General features: G+C 35.1%; 1 protein-coding gene across 1 annotated transcript in view; it reads right to left on the bottom strand.

The window, feature by feature from the left end:
• Positions 1 to 1,021: 1,021 nt before the first annotated feature.
• The window catches only part of eag (potassium voltage-gated channel protein ether a go-go), a 356,292-nt gene continuing 341,855 nt past the window's right edge, over positions 1,022 to 15,458 (bottom strand). Inside the window, exons 8-11 of the mRNA XM_089642780.1 lie at positions 14,548 to 14,971; positions 12,894 to 13,093; positions 8,269 to 8,521; positions 1,022 to 6,056 (exon numbers count right to left, since the gene is read on the bottom strand). Of these exons, the coding sequence (XP_089498906.1) occupies positions 4,792 to 6,056; positions 8,269 to 8,521; positions 12,894 to 13,093; positions 14,548 to 14,971 (2,142 nt within the window). The 3' untranslated portion in view covers positions 1,022 to 4,791. The remainder of the gene's footprint in view (positions 6,057 to 8,268; positions 8,522 to 12,893; positions 13,094 to 14,547; positions 14,972 to 15,458) is intronic.

The following is a 15,458-nucleotide window of genomic DNA, read 5'->3' as shown; positions in this document are numbered from 1 at the left end:
GAAAGATAATAACGGCTATTAATAATAATAATTGGATGACTTGTATAGCGCCGTTTTTGTGCAAAATCACCTCAAGGGCGCTGTACAAACTTATAATACATTTCTACAGTGATGTATGTTATTACTAACTATTTATGGAGATAATATACAGTACAATGCTTACCTGGTAGGTCACTTGAGATTAACACTTAATTAACATTAACTAATTGTTTATTAGCGAAATTTAGATACAGGATTGAGGACATAATTAGAAAATTGAAAATAACTGGACTTCCTCTTAATAATGGTATATTTAATTTAAGGGTACGACAGCTTAAAAAGGTAAGTTTTTAGTTTAGACCTGAATTCTGTTGGATTTGTTATGGATCTTAGTTCTGGAGGGAGTTTATTCCAAGCCTTCGGCCCAGATACTTCGAAAGCGCGATCACCAAACTTAGTATTTGGCTTGCACTTAGGTTCTATCAGTCTGCCTACAGCTGATGATGTTGCTGATCTAAGAGTTGACTGCCTCAGACCAGTGTTTTCCGGGACGCATAGTTCAGAGATGTAGGGTGGGGCCATTTCATTGATGGATTTACACCCCATCCAGCACAGTTTGTACTGGATTACACATCTACTTTGTACCGAAAAGTAAAGTCCGATTGTAGGGTAATGGTTTGCAGGGCAGACTTTTCTACGTGGCGGCCTAGAGCGGCACGTGGTACCTTCGCTCCGAAGTGCACGTGTGAATAGACCTAGTGATAATTCTGTTGAAATAAGTTAGAGTGATGTGCTGGGACTATTGGAGTGATGAATGTAAATAATATTTCCATTGTATTTATTTCCGATTTTCATTTATTATAAATTATACATAATCGAATTTTCACAAAATCATTATGATTCAATAAAATATCTGAAAAACAACTGGTCTTATTAACTAAGCAACATGTCTCAAATAATCATCTGTTCATAAATAATGAAAACAACAAAATAAAAGAGTTTTCACATGTCAGCTAAAATAGAAACAAACTTTAATTAATATTATACTGATTACTTGAATAAACTTTTTGTAAGTTACAATAAATGTGTATTTTACCAGTATTAACACATTTTAAATTTACATATGTAAAGTATTCTGTTTGTTGTAGAGTAAATTTAAATACTTTTTTGATAACTAAATAAGCTGACATGTGATGATAGTTTGGTTTTGAAGTTTAATATAAGAAAAATAATATGTATATATTTATTAGAAACATATTTACATAGAGCCTTCTTCAAATATATATATTTGTGGTCAAATTCATTATCTATATATATCAATGCTTAGAACAACCTTGATAGCTGCTTGGACTAATCCTTTTATAACTCTCCACAGAAATACTTTTGCTTTGGATGAAAAAGCAATACAATATTTGCCACTTTCATTGAACAATAAGTGAAAACAGGTCAAACTATTATTTACTGTGGTTGAAACCTTAGCACAGTGAAATCGATGACTTTACAATATCGGATCGATATGCGTAACTATTAATGATTTTATACCGATTTCCCGAGCACGGTCGCGCTGTTGATAGCTAGACCGATATTGATAATAGAATAAATAAGAAATCGATATACGCTGGCAACTCTGGAGGTACTGTCTATGAATTGATATTCTAAAATGTCAAACGTTGAAGAGTTACTTAAAAATGTTAATAAATTGACAATATGTGAACAACTTTCGTTTAACCAAGCACAAACCAATGTATCGTCATTGGCCCAAGCGGATTCAACTCACTTTGTATATGGCTTCTTTCAATTCTAAGAGCTTCATTAGTTCAACTCCGTTTGTTAATAAGCAAGTTATTTTGTAGAACGAACGACATTATTCAAAAAGGCTGTGCTAAAATTTGTCTATCAGCTGTTGGTACATTTCTTATCAATTGTTGTCAGTGCTTGCAAATATCGCTAACTGACTATAGACAACGAATTTAGTCAATATCATATTGACAGGGGTTTATCGGTCGACCGTGCTTGATCTACAGGTACTCATCTGAAAAAAATATTTTAAATTTATAAATGGGAAATTGTGAGTTTGTGTAAGCTTATTCTGCGGAGTCAATTTTGTTATAGTCCAAGCATTTATCATGAGTAATAAATTTACCATTTGAAATGAAGTTTTCTTAAAACTAAATGTAATACTATTGTATTGCTTAAGTTTGAGTAGGTAAGTAGCTTGGTGTTCTAGCTCTTTATTAATAATAATATTACAATAATAAAGATTTGGACGTTCATGTCTTTACAAGAGCTTTATGTGTTATTTTAACAGATTTTCCAGAAATGAATTCATTATAGGACATATTTCCAAGGACAACTGAATTCTGTTTCCAGATTCCAGTTAATAAATATTTGTGAGCAATGAACAATTCAAAATGCCTAATTATTTTAACATCCATGCAACTGTGTGTTAGTTAAGGAGCATATAGATTCTTGACGATACTGTTCAATCTCACAGAGAATACTTTAACCACTACAACAACTTACTAGACAGCAAATCATAATAGATTTAAAACTCACCACAAAACACATTGGTTTTGAATAATCATTGGTTTATCATTGATTTTCGCATTTTAAATGGTAATCTGAAAATATTTGTACAGATGGGAGCCGGGAGTGGAAATTTTACATTTCTGACAGGTAAACTTGCTGTGATAGTTTCTTTTTTTTTTAAATGGCAGGATTGCTGCTGTATAATGTGGACACACTGTGTTCAATGTTATACCCAATTATTTATTCCCAGATCTGATACAAACAACTACATAATATGTATTATTGTTGGATTTTAATCTTATCCTTATCAAAAAATGAAACATTGAGTTTTGAAGTAGTTTGTTAGTGAAGTAGTAGAAATCATGTGGCTACTTTCTAAGTCTTTCCCTTGAGCTACAAATTTAAATAATATTTTGTGAAATTGAACAACGTCAAGTATCTGTGGCCCACCTGAATGCAATGTGATTCAGAAGCTAATTGTTAAGTATGAAGTCAATTATACTTGTTTAATAGGAAGAAATAAACAAAAGTAAAAAATCACCATTCTTATTGCTTCACGTCTTAGCATTAGATATTTATCAGACAACGCGTCTCTTCTGTGTTAGCAGGCATTTGTTTTCTTTCTATTCACCAACCGAAGAACAGAGTAAAGTAATACCTTATTTAGATAATGTAATGTAATATTAACTATATGTTTAACCAAGAAGGTACAAGAGTTCATAGTGTAGAATCTTTAATAAGGCGCGTCTAACTATTTGTATTCACAATAGACTTCTCACTTTCTCACAAAGCTTATAATGAGTTTTTTTACAAAATAAATTTCAACAAGCTTGATTTGTATAGGACTAACAACTCTATGTATATATAAGCTACGAATTGTTGATAGTTGAAACGAGGTGTTATTTGGGCAGGCGTTGCACGTTGCAAGGTCTATAATAAACATTGTGTTTAGTTCAACTATTAATAATATGTTTATTTTAAAAAGCTCAATTTAGAAATGTACTTTTAAGTTTGCCCTCCTAAATTATGAAGACACAGTGTGGGTACAATCAATGAAAACTCGCCTGTGTTAGAAATGATAAAACGCCATGAAAGTTCACAAGAAAACCATCTCAGTACATCACCGTTGAATGTGTTCAAATGAACATATACGTACGAGTAATATCTTCTGTGCAACTCAAACACACGGGGTACAAGGATTAGGGAACGCTTGAAAAGGAGCAGTGTATTTCATATATCCATGTAAATAACAAAACTAATTAACTTATTGTGAAGTTTTATGAAAAACTCTATTTTCTACTTAAATCGTTTTATAGTGCTATAATTTTTATACATTCTACCCAAAATATCGAGGGATAATTAATTAAATATATAGCAAATAATGCGTGGAAAACATAAGGATTAATTCTAGGTTTTAAACTGTTCATTTGTGATGGTATTTGATTGAATTAACATGATTTTTAACTAACCTGTTAGCGGGGTAAAATCAACATCAACAATTGATTAAAAGGATGTTTGTTGGTGATTGAATCATATCATTATTAGTTTCAATAAATGCTATGGAAATTTCATTTTTGAAACGTGCAAACAACCGTTAAAACATAACTTACAATCCTTTATCTGGAACAAAATGATAATTTATTGTTTTAAAAATGACTTGGTGAATTTGTGATCTAAAACTTCTTATGTTTTTTACCAGTTTTCGAAAAAACTTGATTAGTATTGAGTCTTGCAAATTTTTGTTTTTTATTAACAAATAATTTTTATAACCATCGAGGTAAATTAAAGCTAAATACAATAAAATCAATTCCATTATAAAAAGATTAATAAATATTTTTGCCCTAATTTATTAAGCTATAATTAAACTCAGTCATGTATCACACAAAATTAGTAAAATCGTTTTGTGAGATTTCAAAATTCCCAATTAACCGCAGAGAGTTCAAAGTTTCCCTTCTTCTCAGTCAATTGAAATGTACAATTGCGTCAAATGAACTATTAATACTTACAATATACACCTATTCGTTTTCATTTTAAAAAAGCCTTAAGAACATCGTTTCAATGTATTATTAATTGTTTAGAGATGGGTCTACGCGTAACCGATTACTCAATTTCTACATTTGTTTCTTAGGTACTTAAATGGGTGCATTAATTATCGGAGCGACTCGCGGAACCTCTGTGATGCAAACAAAACTAAATATGAACTATAAGTAATGTGGACCTCGGTGATGTATATTATATTACTTGAAATGATTAGCTAAGCTTCTGGTAAGCGGGAAATGGCCGCTAAAGAAAGTCTCTAGGGTTCGGCGGGGAAGATGATCCGGGAGGGGTGGGGGCAGCTCCTTTCGCTTTACTTTTAGACCTTCGTTTTCTCAGCATGAGAGGACCCATCCCGTTGCCCCCCGAGGAGGGGCCCGCCACGGACAGAGGCGCGGAGGTTTCCCCGGGCGGGGGTTCCCCGGGAGAGGCCTGCGAGCCCGAGGAACTGCCGCCCGCCAGCCGCGACACCAGCTCGCCCAGCAGCTCCTCCATCCGGCCCATCTTCTGGTTGAGCCGCTGGATCTCCAGCTTGACGTCGACCTTGAAGTCCATGATGTTGGCCATGAGGTCCCTGCAGTCGGGAGGGTCCGGAGCGGCAGCGTACAGTAGGGCCGCCGCGGGGTCTCTCAACCCGCAGTCATACGAATCTACTTTTCTTAAACTGAGCGATCTATCGATGCGCGCTCTTTCCCTAACCATATCTTCTACTTCTACTATTTCTTCTATGGTGTCTTGTCTTTTGACCGTCGCTGGAGATGCTCCCGATAACTTCTGAAGTTTGGGGAACACCTTGTTTCCGGAGGCATGAGGGGGAGCTGCAGACCCAGAGCCAGAAGAGGAAGAAGAGTTGGGCCTGTCCTTGGAGGCGGCGGCGGCGGCGGCCGTGTCCCTCGCGCTGAGGCTCCTGGTGAAGGAGGGCGCGGGCACGGCGGGCTCAGAGCCCGAGTCCAGGCTGGAGCTCCCCAGCAGCCGGCCCCACTTGCTGGGCCTCTTTCCTGCCGCCGCGACAGGCCCTGCAGCGCTAGTGCCTGACACGGAGCCGTCGTCCTTCTCTGCCACGGCGGACAGTTTGGTGGTGGAGGCGGGACGGCTTGAGCTTTTCTCGTCGCTAGTGTCGCCCTTCTCTGCGTCTGTTCCGCTGGCGGTGGTGGTGGGCAGTGCAGGCGGGGTATGCGCCGCTCTGTCTCTTCTAAATTTAGAGAATATCTTCCTAACTAGATGATCTTGAGATTGGTCGAGTTGCGGTTCATTTTTTCTTCTTTCCGCTAGTTCTTTTTCTCTTCTGACATCCGCCACTTTTCTGAATATGAGCCTATGCCTGAGGTTGTAGGTGAGGATAAGGTTGCGGGCGAAGCTATTTGCGAAAGCTTGGTAGAAGTCCAAAACTTCTAATAACTTGTCCCTTTTAATAGTATGAAGATCACAGTAGGTGAGCGCGCGCACGTTGGCCGCTGATTGGCCGACTGCACTGTCTTTCCAAAAGGAATCTCCGAAAACATCACCCTTACCTGTAAAAATACAAATAAATTAGTGTGTTTCAACAATAGTGTTTCGAAATTTTAGAATATTTAAAATGTGTACTGATTTAACTCGACCGTTTGGCATTTCATCTGAATGTATATTTGTTACACATTTCGAAAATCTTATGTATCCCCCAGGCCGGTCCTGAGTTAAACGGTACTTGGCAAGAGTAAAATTTTGGCACTCCTTGTTAAAACCAGCCTACGTGTGTGATCACTGTTATCAATAATATTTGGATGATTTGTATTTTGAGTAAGGCAATTTATATGAAAAATAATCTTAAGGACTATGTTAAGTTATCAGCGAGAAGAAATTCGAAATTTGGTGCCCGGAGCAGACTGCTTCAATTGCGCCCTGGTATTCACTTTATTACTCAAGCAAACCTTATTTTGATTCGATGGCTAACTTGACTAAGCTTTTCAATATTATGGTACCCACCTGCCTGAAGAAACTTTGAGAACAAATTGTTTCAGGAAATACCCTATAATATTAATGATACCCTCCTAGCGGCATGAGATGGGTGCCTTGGTTTTCTCTATTACATTTTAATGTATTTTACATGATATTATGTTCTTTATTTTAGGTTAAAAAATTATAGGAATCGAAAAATAAATTAAATTATATAACAGACAACCTTACTGCTTTTTTTGCTCATACATTAAAATACAATACAAAAATGTTTAAGCAGCTAACTCTGTCTTTGATGGTTTGGAAAAGTTATAAAATTGTTATAGATAAAAATTCAACCTGCTTACGTTTGTGCTCGCAAAAATTGAAAAGTAGTCGACCGATATTGCTGACACTTTCAAAGTTTGCTATTAATAGTGCCAGGAGTATTTAGAGCTTGATTTGAATGTTAGAAGAAGTCGGGGACGCCCGAGGAATACTAAACGCAATATCTCTACATGGTAATAAGATACAGAGTCGAATTAAAGTAGATGTAATCCAGTTTTTTGACAGTAACATTGTGGCATAAAGTAGTGAATGGTGGAAAATGTCGGAGACGCCTGAGAAAGACATTAGCTATAGCAAATCATTGTGGGGTCCATTAGTACTAATATAATTGTGTGAGAAATTATACAATAAGATTTAAATATATTTATTAATATTGATGCATTAAAAAAATAGTTAAATATTAATATTATGTACATATTAATATGTTAAATTTATTCGATAATTCAAAACACATACAAAATTCTGTTTTTCATTCTTCATACAATCTGGGCCTCTTCAAGACACACATTAATAAATCCCTTCCTACAGCTCCTATCTTAACCCACCTCACAACGCTGCCCAACCGGGTGGCCATATTGGTCCTTTTACACTGTACAGACAGGCATGCTCTTGTGAGGTGTAACACAAACAAATACAAAATGTGTTTTGAACATCAACATTGACAATATGTATATGTGTAATATAACTTCCACTTAAATAAAGAATGCTACATGGAACTTACACAGCTTTGCTGAAATGACCTTTTTAGCAGTTAGCGTTATTAATATTGCCACTATTTCACTGGAGTTGGATGTACGTACCTAGGAGTTGAGTGGGTGCGGAACAGAGATAGAGAGATTTGTTTCGGGTTTCATGGTCATAAAAACCCTCGTTCCAGGAATTGAATTATTAGAATAACAGAATATGTTAACTAAATTACTTATTTCGTTGATCTTCAAACGCAATACCTATCAAGTGTCAGGTGTTCAATAATATAAGTCATTTTAGTTGAAATATCGATGTACACGAAAGACTGCAAGATAAATACAAAAAAAATACTTGTATTGCAATTTGATAATTATGTACATATAGTTGGGACCTTTACAAGGAGATTGGTATATAATATTCATAAAAAACATCGGATAATTTCTTCTTTTCTGCCATTGAAATGAGGCGGGCGCAGAAGGTAGAAATACCCTTTCTGACGTTAAGCATCAATCGACCAAACGGGTAAAAATACCCTTCCCGATTAAAGTGTGTTTATTATAGTGTATTGGGTTTCAGTTCCTGTGGAGAAATTGTGTAGTCCCGTGTTTAAATATAAATGTTACATATAATTCAAATTCAGTTTACAAATCTTTTAATTTCTGAGAATATTTTGGTTTTGATTTAGAGAAAATTAGGAACATACTTTTTTGGATGAAAGGTCTACTGTTCACGGAACTACTAGTATACTTGGACCAAGAGAAGTATATCTGTCCTCACCTAGAATAGCCACCACTTCATCATCCTGTATGACCTCAAGGCTACCGGTGACGATGAAGCAGAGTGAGTCGATTGACTCGCCCGTGTGGTAGAGCAGATCGCCGGGTGCTGAATGTGACATGGTAAAGTGCATGGCAAGCGCGCGCAGACAGCCATCCGATGCCAGCCGGAAGGCCGGGTGCTCGTTGAATACCTTCCGGTTCAGGTGGACACAAATATCCGCTTTCATATCCTTGGGGCAGTAGTTTAGCACCTAAAACAGCCAACTTGCGTTAGTCACATCCTTTGCAAGTATTAAAGACCTAATAATACATACCAACTGTACCCAACAAAGATCTAGCACTAGACATGATTAAAATTCTTTCTACATGAGAATTCAATAAAATAAATTACACATTATATACAAAGAACTAGTGTTTTTTAAAACAGTTTTATCATTTGATTTTAAATTTTCACGGCCAAAAGAATTATCGTGATTATTTTTGGGTTACCATGCCGTGTTGCGCTTCGTCCTTCTTTAGCCAACGTTTCAAACAGTTGTCTATCATTACGGCAGATTTGTACTGCACTCTACACCATAATGATAGACATCTGTCCCGATGATGGACACTGTAAAACTGTGCGAAACGTTGGCTAAAATAGGAGGGATCGGAGGGAAGAATAACACGGCATAACAACCAAAAAATAAATCACTGTAGTTTTAAAATCTAATTCAATTTTTTTAGCAAATGGCAGAGACAGGAGAAGAAGTTAGTTAGAAGAATAATAACTAAATCTAAATCTTAACATGAAGTTTTAAAAGGTTGTGTTTCAAAGAGTTTCCTTGTGCTAGTGCTAGAATATATTAAAAATGAAATAAATCGTGCCCTTAGGAAACATCGCTCAGGAATTTAGAAGATATTTATTGAAGAAGAAAAAATTGAAGATAAGTTCAAAACAAACTTAATGTATTTAAAAATCGATAAGTCATATTAAAATCATCCAAAACAAAATGCTTCATAGAGAGTGCCAAAAAGAAATGTTTAGTAAAAAAAAATTAATCTATCGATTAATAAAGAAAAAAAACACCTGCTATTTGAGTTGTCTGCAAAGAGATTAATTAAATAATTGTTTATAAAACATTTGGTGCTTTAGTTTAAGAAATATCTATAAACAAGTCAGAACACAACATGTTCAGAAAGTATAATCGTTGAACCATTAAAAACTTAATTTTCCTTAATAAAATGTAACCTCACCCATACCAATTCCTACAAACCTGAAAAAAAAAATTAGCACAAAATACAATTCTCTATTTTGTTCAACATTTAACCATAAATTTAAAACCCATTTCCAAAAACCAATGCATTTCAAAATATGTTGTTCTGTATGAATTATGAATTTCTAAATATGAAACAGTCGGAATGTTGTTTCTGTAAGTTTTTTTGTAATTTACAATAAGTTTATTATACAAGTGAACCAGCATGTACCCGAAAGATTTTCTGAGCACATTTCGAGTTAAAATAGTAAACGCCTTTTTGCAGTCCGAAGATATTTTTTTTCTATAAAAAAAATGAATGTATTTTTCTTTCACACGTCGCTACTGATCACACCGCCACACGTTGCAACGGATCACGTGATACACCTTCTGTCGCATCTGTACAATGCTGCTGGAACAAGTCGGAGCATGACCCGCTACGCTGTATCCAGTGACAACGTGTGATGGAAAAATATATTTCTTGTCTTTAATTGAAAATAAATATAATCAGACACCAAAATGACATTTTACTGACCTAGTCTATCATTTTGCTGTTACTCGAGTATTTCTATTGTATTTTAATTTTATTATTTATCATTGTATTCTCATTGTACTTTGTAATATCAATTATTATTTAAAGAGCAAGCAGCATTCTGCTCATATCTGATTTCACAATGTTAAATTAGACATTTCACAATAAATTTAACAGTGGTAGTAACAAAAAACAGTAACTGAAGTTGTTTTAATTTATTTAAGTCAATCCTGTATCACTTTCAGTTTTTTGTTTTTGTTTTAAATATTCATATACTTATTCTGTCCCTACTTTACATCTACAATCATTATTATTATTTCCTGCATAAAACAGAATTTAACATCCTTCCATGTACATTGTATACCAATGATTTGATTTATCACTCGTAAAAGTAAACTAACTAACCATCATGCCGTTTCCCCACAGGGCTAGGCAGAGAGGACGGACCGCCAAACAACTCGTTCTCGGCACACACTCATTGCCTCATTCACATTCATACATCGTGTCATACACACTCTTCTATTATTCTAACTCTCATGGCCCGACTGGAATATCTGATTCACTTGATCGTGCCATGTGTTCCTCGGGCGTCCCCGACTCCTGCTACCATTTGCATCATATATCCAGTGTAAGGAGGATATATGATGTTAGCATTTGCATCATATATCCTCCTTACACTCCTTTCTTCGCTCATTTGCTGTACATGCCCAAACCATATAAGTGTCCCTTTCTTAATCTTACTAATTACGCTTACTTCAGCCTTGCACTCTTTGTGAATCTCCACATTTCTCACACAGGGATCTCATTTCAACAGCATTCAATCTACTTTGATCCTGTAAAAGCCTTTTATAAATAAAAAAATAAATAGGTATAAATAAATCAGTGTTTTTATACTCCAAATATGCTCAAGAATCGCTGATTAAAATCCTCCAGTTAAGTGCTGGTACATCAGAGTAAGCAGAAATAGCAAATAAAGGAAAGCAAGTGTCTCAAAATCCAAACTGTGCAATCCATATTCATTTTAAAATGTCCAAAGGTTATAGTTATGGAAGTCTAGTATCAATTCCGACAAATTGCCTAAATAGATAAATTTAGGGATTTCTTCACAAAAATTAGCATTTACTTACTTATATCTACAACTACAGGATAAAATAAAGACCTACTAGAAGCTATTGTAATTTTGGACCGAGTGAATATTTATGCTCATATTTTATGTAATGCATTATATTCACAGATGAGCGAATTAAATTTATTAACAGAATTAATTTGGTTTCGATATATGTAAATGTATATACAGAATATTATCTAGGTAGGTATATTGTTTGTGTGGGAAAATCGTGTAATATGTATTTTGGAAAGCATTGTTCAGAAAAGCACATTGTGATCATGTTTTGTTGTGACTTGCATAGTTAAATATTTAAAAGGTCAATGTACTCAGGATCAAAAAACAAACCATCTTCCAGATAATAAATTACTTTTAAAGAATGCTATAAATTTTTCATCAGTTCTTTTTTTTGTTTTTTCTTTCTTGTTCAGAGAACACAACAGCCCAAAAAGTAGTATTATTAGTAAGGCAATAAACGTTAATTTTAATTGTGTTTAACATCAGTGTACACCAGGTGCTTGCAATTCATAACAGCTTAAGAAAGGAAGAATAAAGTAGTTGGTAAAAAGACAAAATACTTAAAAGAATTCATAATCTGTCCTTTCATAGATGGCGCTAATTTAATTATTTTAAGGAAATAGTTATGTTTTAAAATATTCATGTTTTTGCCCTTGTTAATACATAATAGTTTTGTCAGTATACAAACTGAATTCTTTCAAGAAGACATACAAATAAAATATTGGTTTGAGTCACCGATACAATTTTGTATTTGTATGCCTTTCTAGAAAGAATTGAGTTTGTATACGAACAAAACTATTTATTCATATTCATTCTTAACATTTTAAAACATAACTTACAAAGAGTGTTTTTTCCTTAAATAATTAAGTTTGCGGCGTCTATAAAGGAGCATGAATTGTTTTAAGTATACTGCTTCTATGAACAGCACGCCCCTGGTGTAAGTAGACAATAACATACTACAGTACTTTCTCTCACTAATCTGTTAAAACCGGGCAAGTGTCCTATTATTAGTGAAAGCGAAGGGTTATAGTGTGTATACAAAAAATATGTTCAAAATTAAAACAAATATTTCGTCAAAACAAACAAACAATTACCCCCATCGATCTTTCGTAAGATTACCAAAAAAAAGTTTAAAGTTAAGTTGTCACATTTTTACGTTTGCTGAAAGACTGGTGTCTCTGTTCTAGACTCATTCAAACAACAAAGGTGGCAGAACGAAACGAAGAGAAACACTAACAATAGTTGCTAGAATATACGTCTGACAAACCAAATTGTCATAAAGCATCAATAATGTACCGTGGTAGGAAAACGGTCAACTGTAAGAAGCTGGACGACAGTATAGTAATTGAGTGTGTAAGAGTAAGGTAATCCAATGTGTCGGTGTACAAAGCTTGACTTTCAAGTCTAGGCATGCGGCACTCCACTGAATTTGACATACGAGTACCGGCAAATTATAAAGCTTGATTTTGTGCTTTTAACTAGTAAAAGTAACTACCAGATTATGGTAGTTGTCAGATTACTAAGAGAGTACTGTATTTAGATTTAATTTATTTTTGAAATAAAATACAGTATTTAGAAATGATGAAAAAACGTTGAATATCAAATTAAAAACTTTTACACTGGAAGAGAAATTGACCATTATTGAAAGAAAATTGACAAAAAATCTATGAGAAAGAAGAAATTTGAAAAAGTAAGCACTCATCCATAAAACATCTTGTTCCGCTGACCTGATTTACCTTGTCCGTGTCCAAGCCCTTAGTCATGGCCCAAGTGGACACCACGTAGTCCATGACGCGCTCGCTCAGCGCCTTGGGCACCTCGTGCAGCTTCATGAACTCGCGCACGTTGTTCAACATGTCGTGGTACTTGGCCGTAGCGGATGTCATCTGCTGGATGATGGTGGTCACGTGGCCGAAGATGGTGGCGTACAGCAGCGCTGGAGGGCTCAACCACTTTCAATTTATGGGGCAATGTTACATGACTGATAAACAAACTATGTCATCCATAGTATATCAGATTACCACAACAAGGTCAAATTTATAAGGCCTCGTTGAGTTTTCGTTTAAAACACAATTGCAACAAGTAGTAATTAGACAATAGCAAGAGCGGATTGTCTGAAAAGATGTACCTATATGCCTCAAGAAAAGAAGGAGTCACCTTTGCACTGCAAAGCGCTACCTGAAGGCAACGAAATGACTGAAAGACAGGAGCTTCAGTAAAACAGAATCAACTTTCCATATATTTTGCTGTACCAAGAAACTCGGATATTCAGAAAGCACGAAGAGTTAAAGTTCAGTATTGTAGGAATTGACCACATATGAAAAGTTTGTATTTTTAGGTGGCAGAAATTTCCTCAAATACTACTTTTAACTCGCCGTAACAAATACTCACCTGTTTGTATTAACTTCACTTAATAATGAAAGACGAATCTTTTAGATTTCAAAGAGAATTGGAGAATTTAGAATGGATAGTATTTGCTGGTCAACAAGTTTACGTGTTTCTATTAACCTATACACACAGAAATATAAATTCCAAATGTAGTTTATCAGTACCATCTAGTAAAATTCAAAGTTTTCCTCCAATTACCTTTGAGTCAATGATTCATCATTGCAGTATCAAGTTGTATTACCATTTTCTAAAACTACTTTTAGGCTCCAAACAGGCAAAGAGTATCCATTGTGACAGTTCTCACTCAAAACGTGACAAGTTTGTGACCCAATACTCAGAGAAACGGTTACAGGTGAGACAATCCAAAATATAAGAATTAATAAACAAAATAAGTACAAAAGATATTAAAACACACAAGAAAAATAATTTAAAATAAATCCCAAATACTTCATACAAATTGTGATGTATTATAATAATAATATTAAAAAAATAAAACTTTTTTTTCTATAAAATTATTACATTGTGTTTTCTCTATTTACATGCTTTTATTTATGAATAAGTTATCTGTAAAAATACAGAGGTTTTAGGATAAGGAATATAAGAAGAGTATTTATGGCTTTAGTTCTATTTCTGTGAGTTGGATTTGGTTGATATGTTTTCTAAACTTTTTTGAAACATTTCAAATTGTTGTGTTCCATTTAAGTACAGATTTATCAATGAAATACTTAGGTCTACTTTCAAAAGTACACTAAAACCTAATAATAAATTTTGTTGGTAAAAATTAAAAAGGAAACTAAAATAAAGAGTCAAACAAATAATAAAGAAGAAACCCAACAAAGTTCAAACGAACATAAAAACCACAAGTATAATAAAAAGCATTAAACCCAAAGAAATCATATGAATGATTGAAAAGTGGAAAAGACCAAAAGAAATTAGCAACGAAAAATAAAAGATTGGCACACCTGCAACGTGTTTACAAATAACAGAAGCACCGATCCCCACCTGCTATGATCATCATGCAGATGGTGAAGATCTTCTCATTATCCGTCTCCGCCGCCACGTTACCAAACCCCACTGAGGTCATGCAAGTCATCGTGAAGTAGAGCGCTGTCACATACATAGTCTTCCTGGTTGGTCCATTGATCAACTCCAGACCGTTGGACTCATTGGACCAGATGTAGTTATAAGGACTTTGGGTGATGTTGGCCAATTTCCAAAGCCAACTGTATTGGACTCCGTTATCTGCGTCGTTTCTGCCGATGCTGTACCAGATGCAGGCCAGCCAGTGGGCCACGAGCATGTAGAAGCAGAGCAGCAGGATGAGCATGGCGGCTCCGTACTCCAGATAACGGTCCAGCTTTCTAACTACTCTGCCGAGCCGCAGGAGGCGAACCACTTTCAGTGCGCTGAAGAGACTGCCAATGCCCTGGAATATGCCAAAAAGGAGTTGAAACTTCAATTTGAAAATAAGGTTTAGACATAGGCCTACCAAAATTAGTCAATTAAATTAGAGGGAAGTTACATTTTTTATTGATCGAGTGGAAGTTGCTTGATATTCCTGACAAGGTGATTGTTTGACTGATTGGTGACTGGTTTGCGAGGGGTGGGTGCATTCCAGAACAATGCGTAAATTGCATATTACTGACGAGGGTAGTTCTGAGCATTTAACTCTCAATAGTTGCAAAGCTTTTATCTGTTAATACAGATTTTTTAATCTACCTAGAATTATAATTAATTATAATTTTTTTATAAGACCACGATTTTGCCAAAATTAGTCCATCGACTGGTCACCACATCGTTATCAATTTACCAGAAAACTTATTTAAATTAGGCCATCGACTGACCATCAAAACGATATCAATTTACCAGAAAACCTTGTTTAAATTAGACCATCGACTGACCATCAAAACGAT

The sequence above is a fragment of the Hesperophylax consimilis genome, chromosome 18 (genome assembly GCF_061612785.1).
Source record: "Hesperophylax consimilis isolate HC1 chromosome 18, BYU_Hcon_1.0, whole genome shotgun sequence".
NCBI lineage: Eukaryota > Metazoa > Arthropoda > Insecta > Trichoptera > Limnephilidae > Hesperophylax > Hesperophylax consimilis.
Note: the sequence above shows the minus strand (reverse complement) of the source record. Positions and strands in the feature narration are given on the sequence as shown.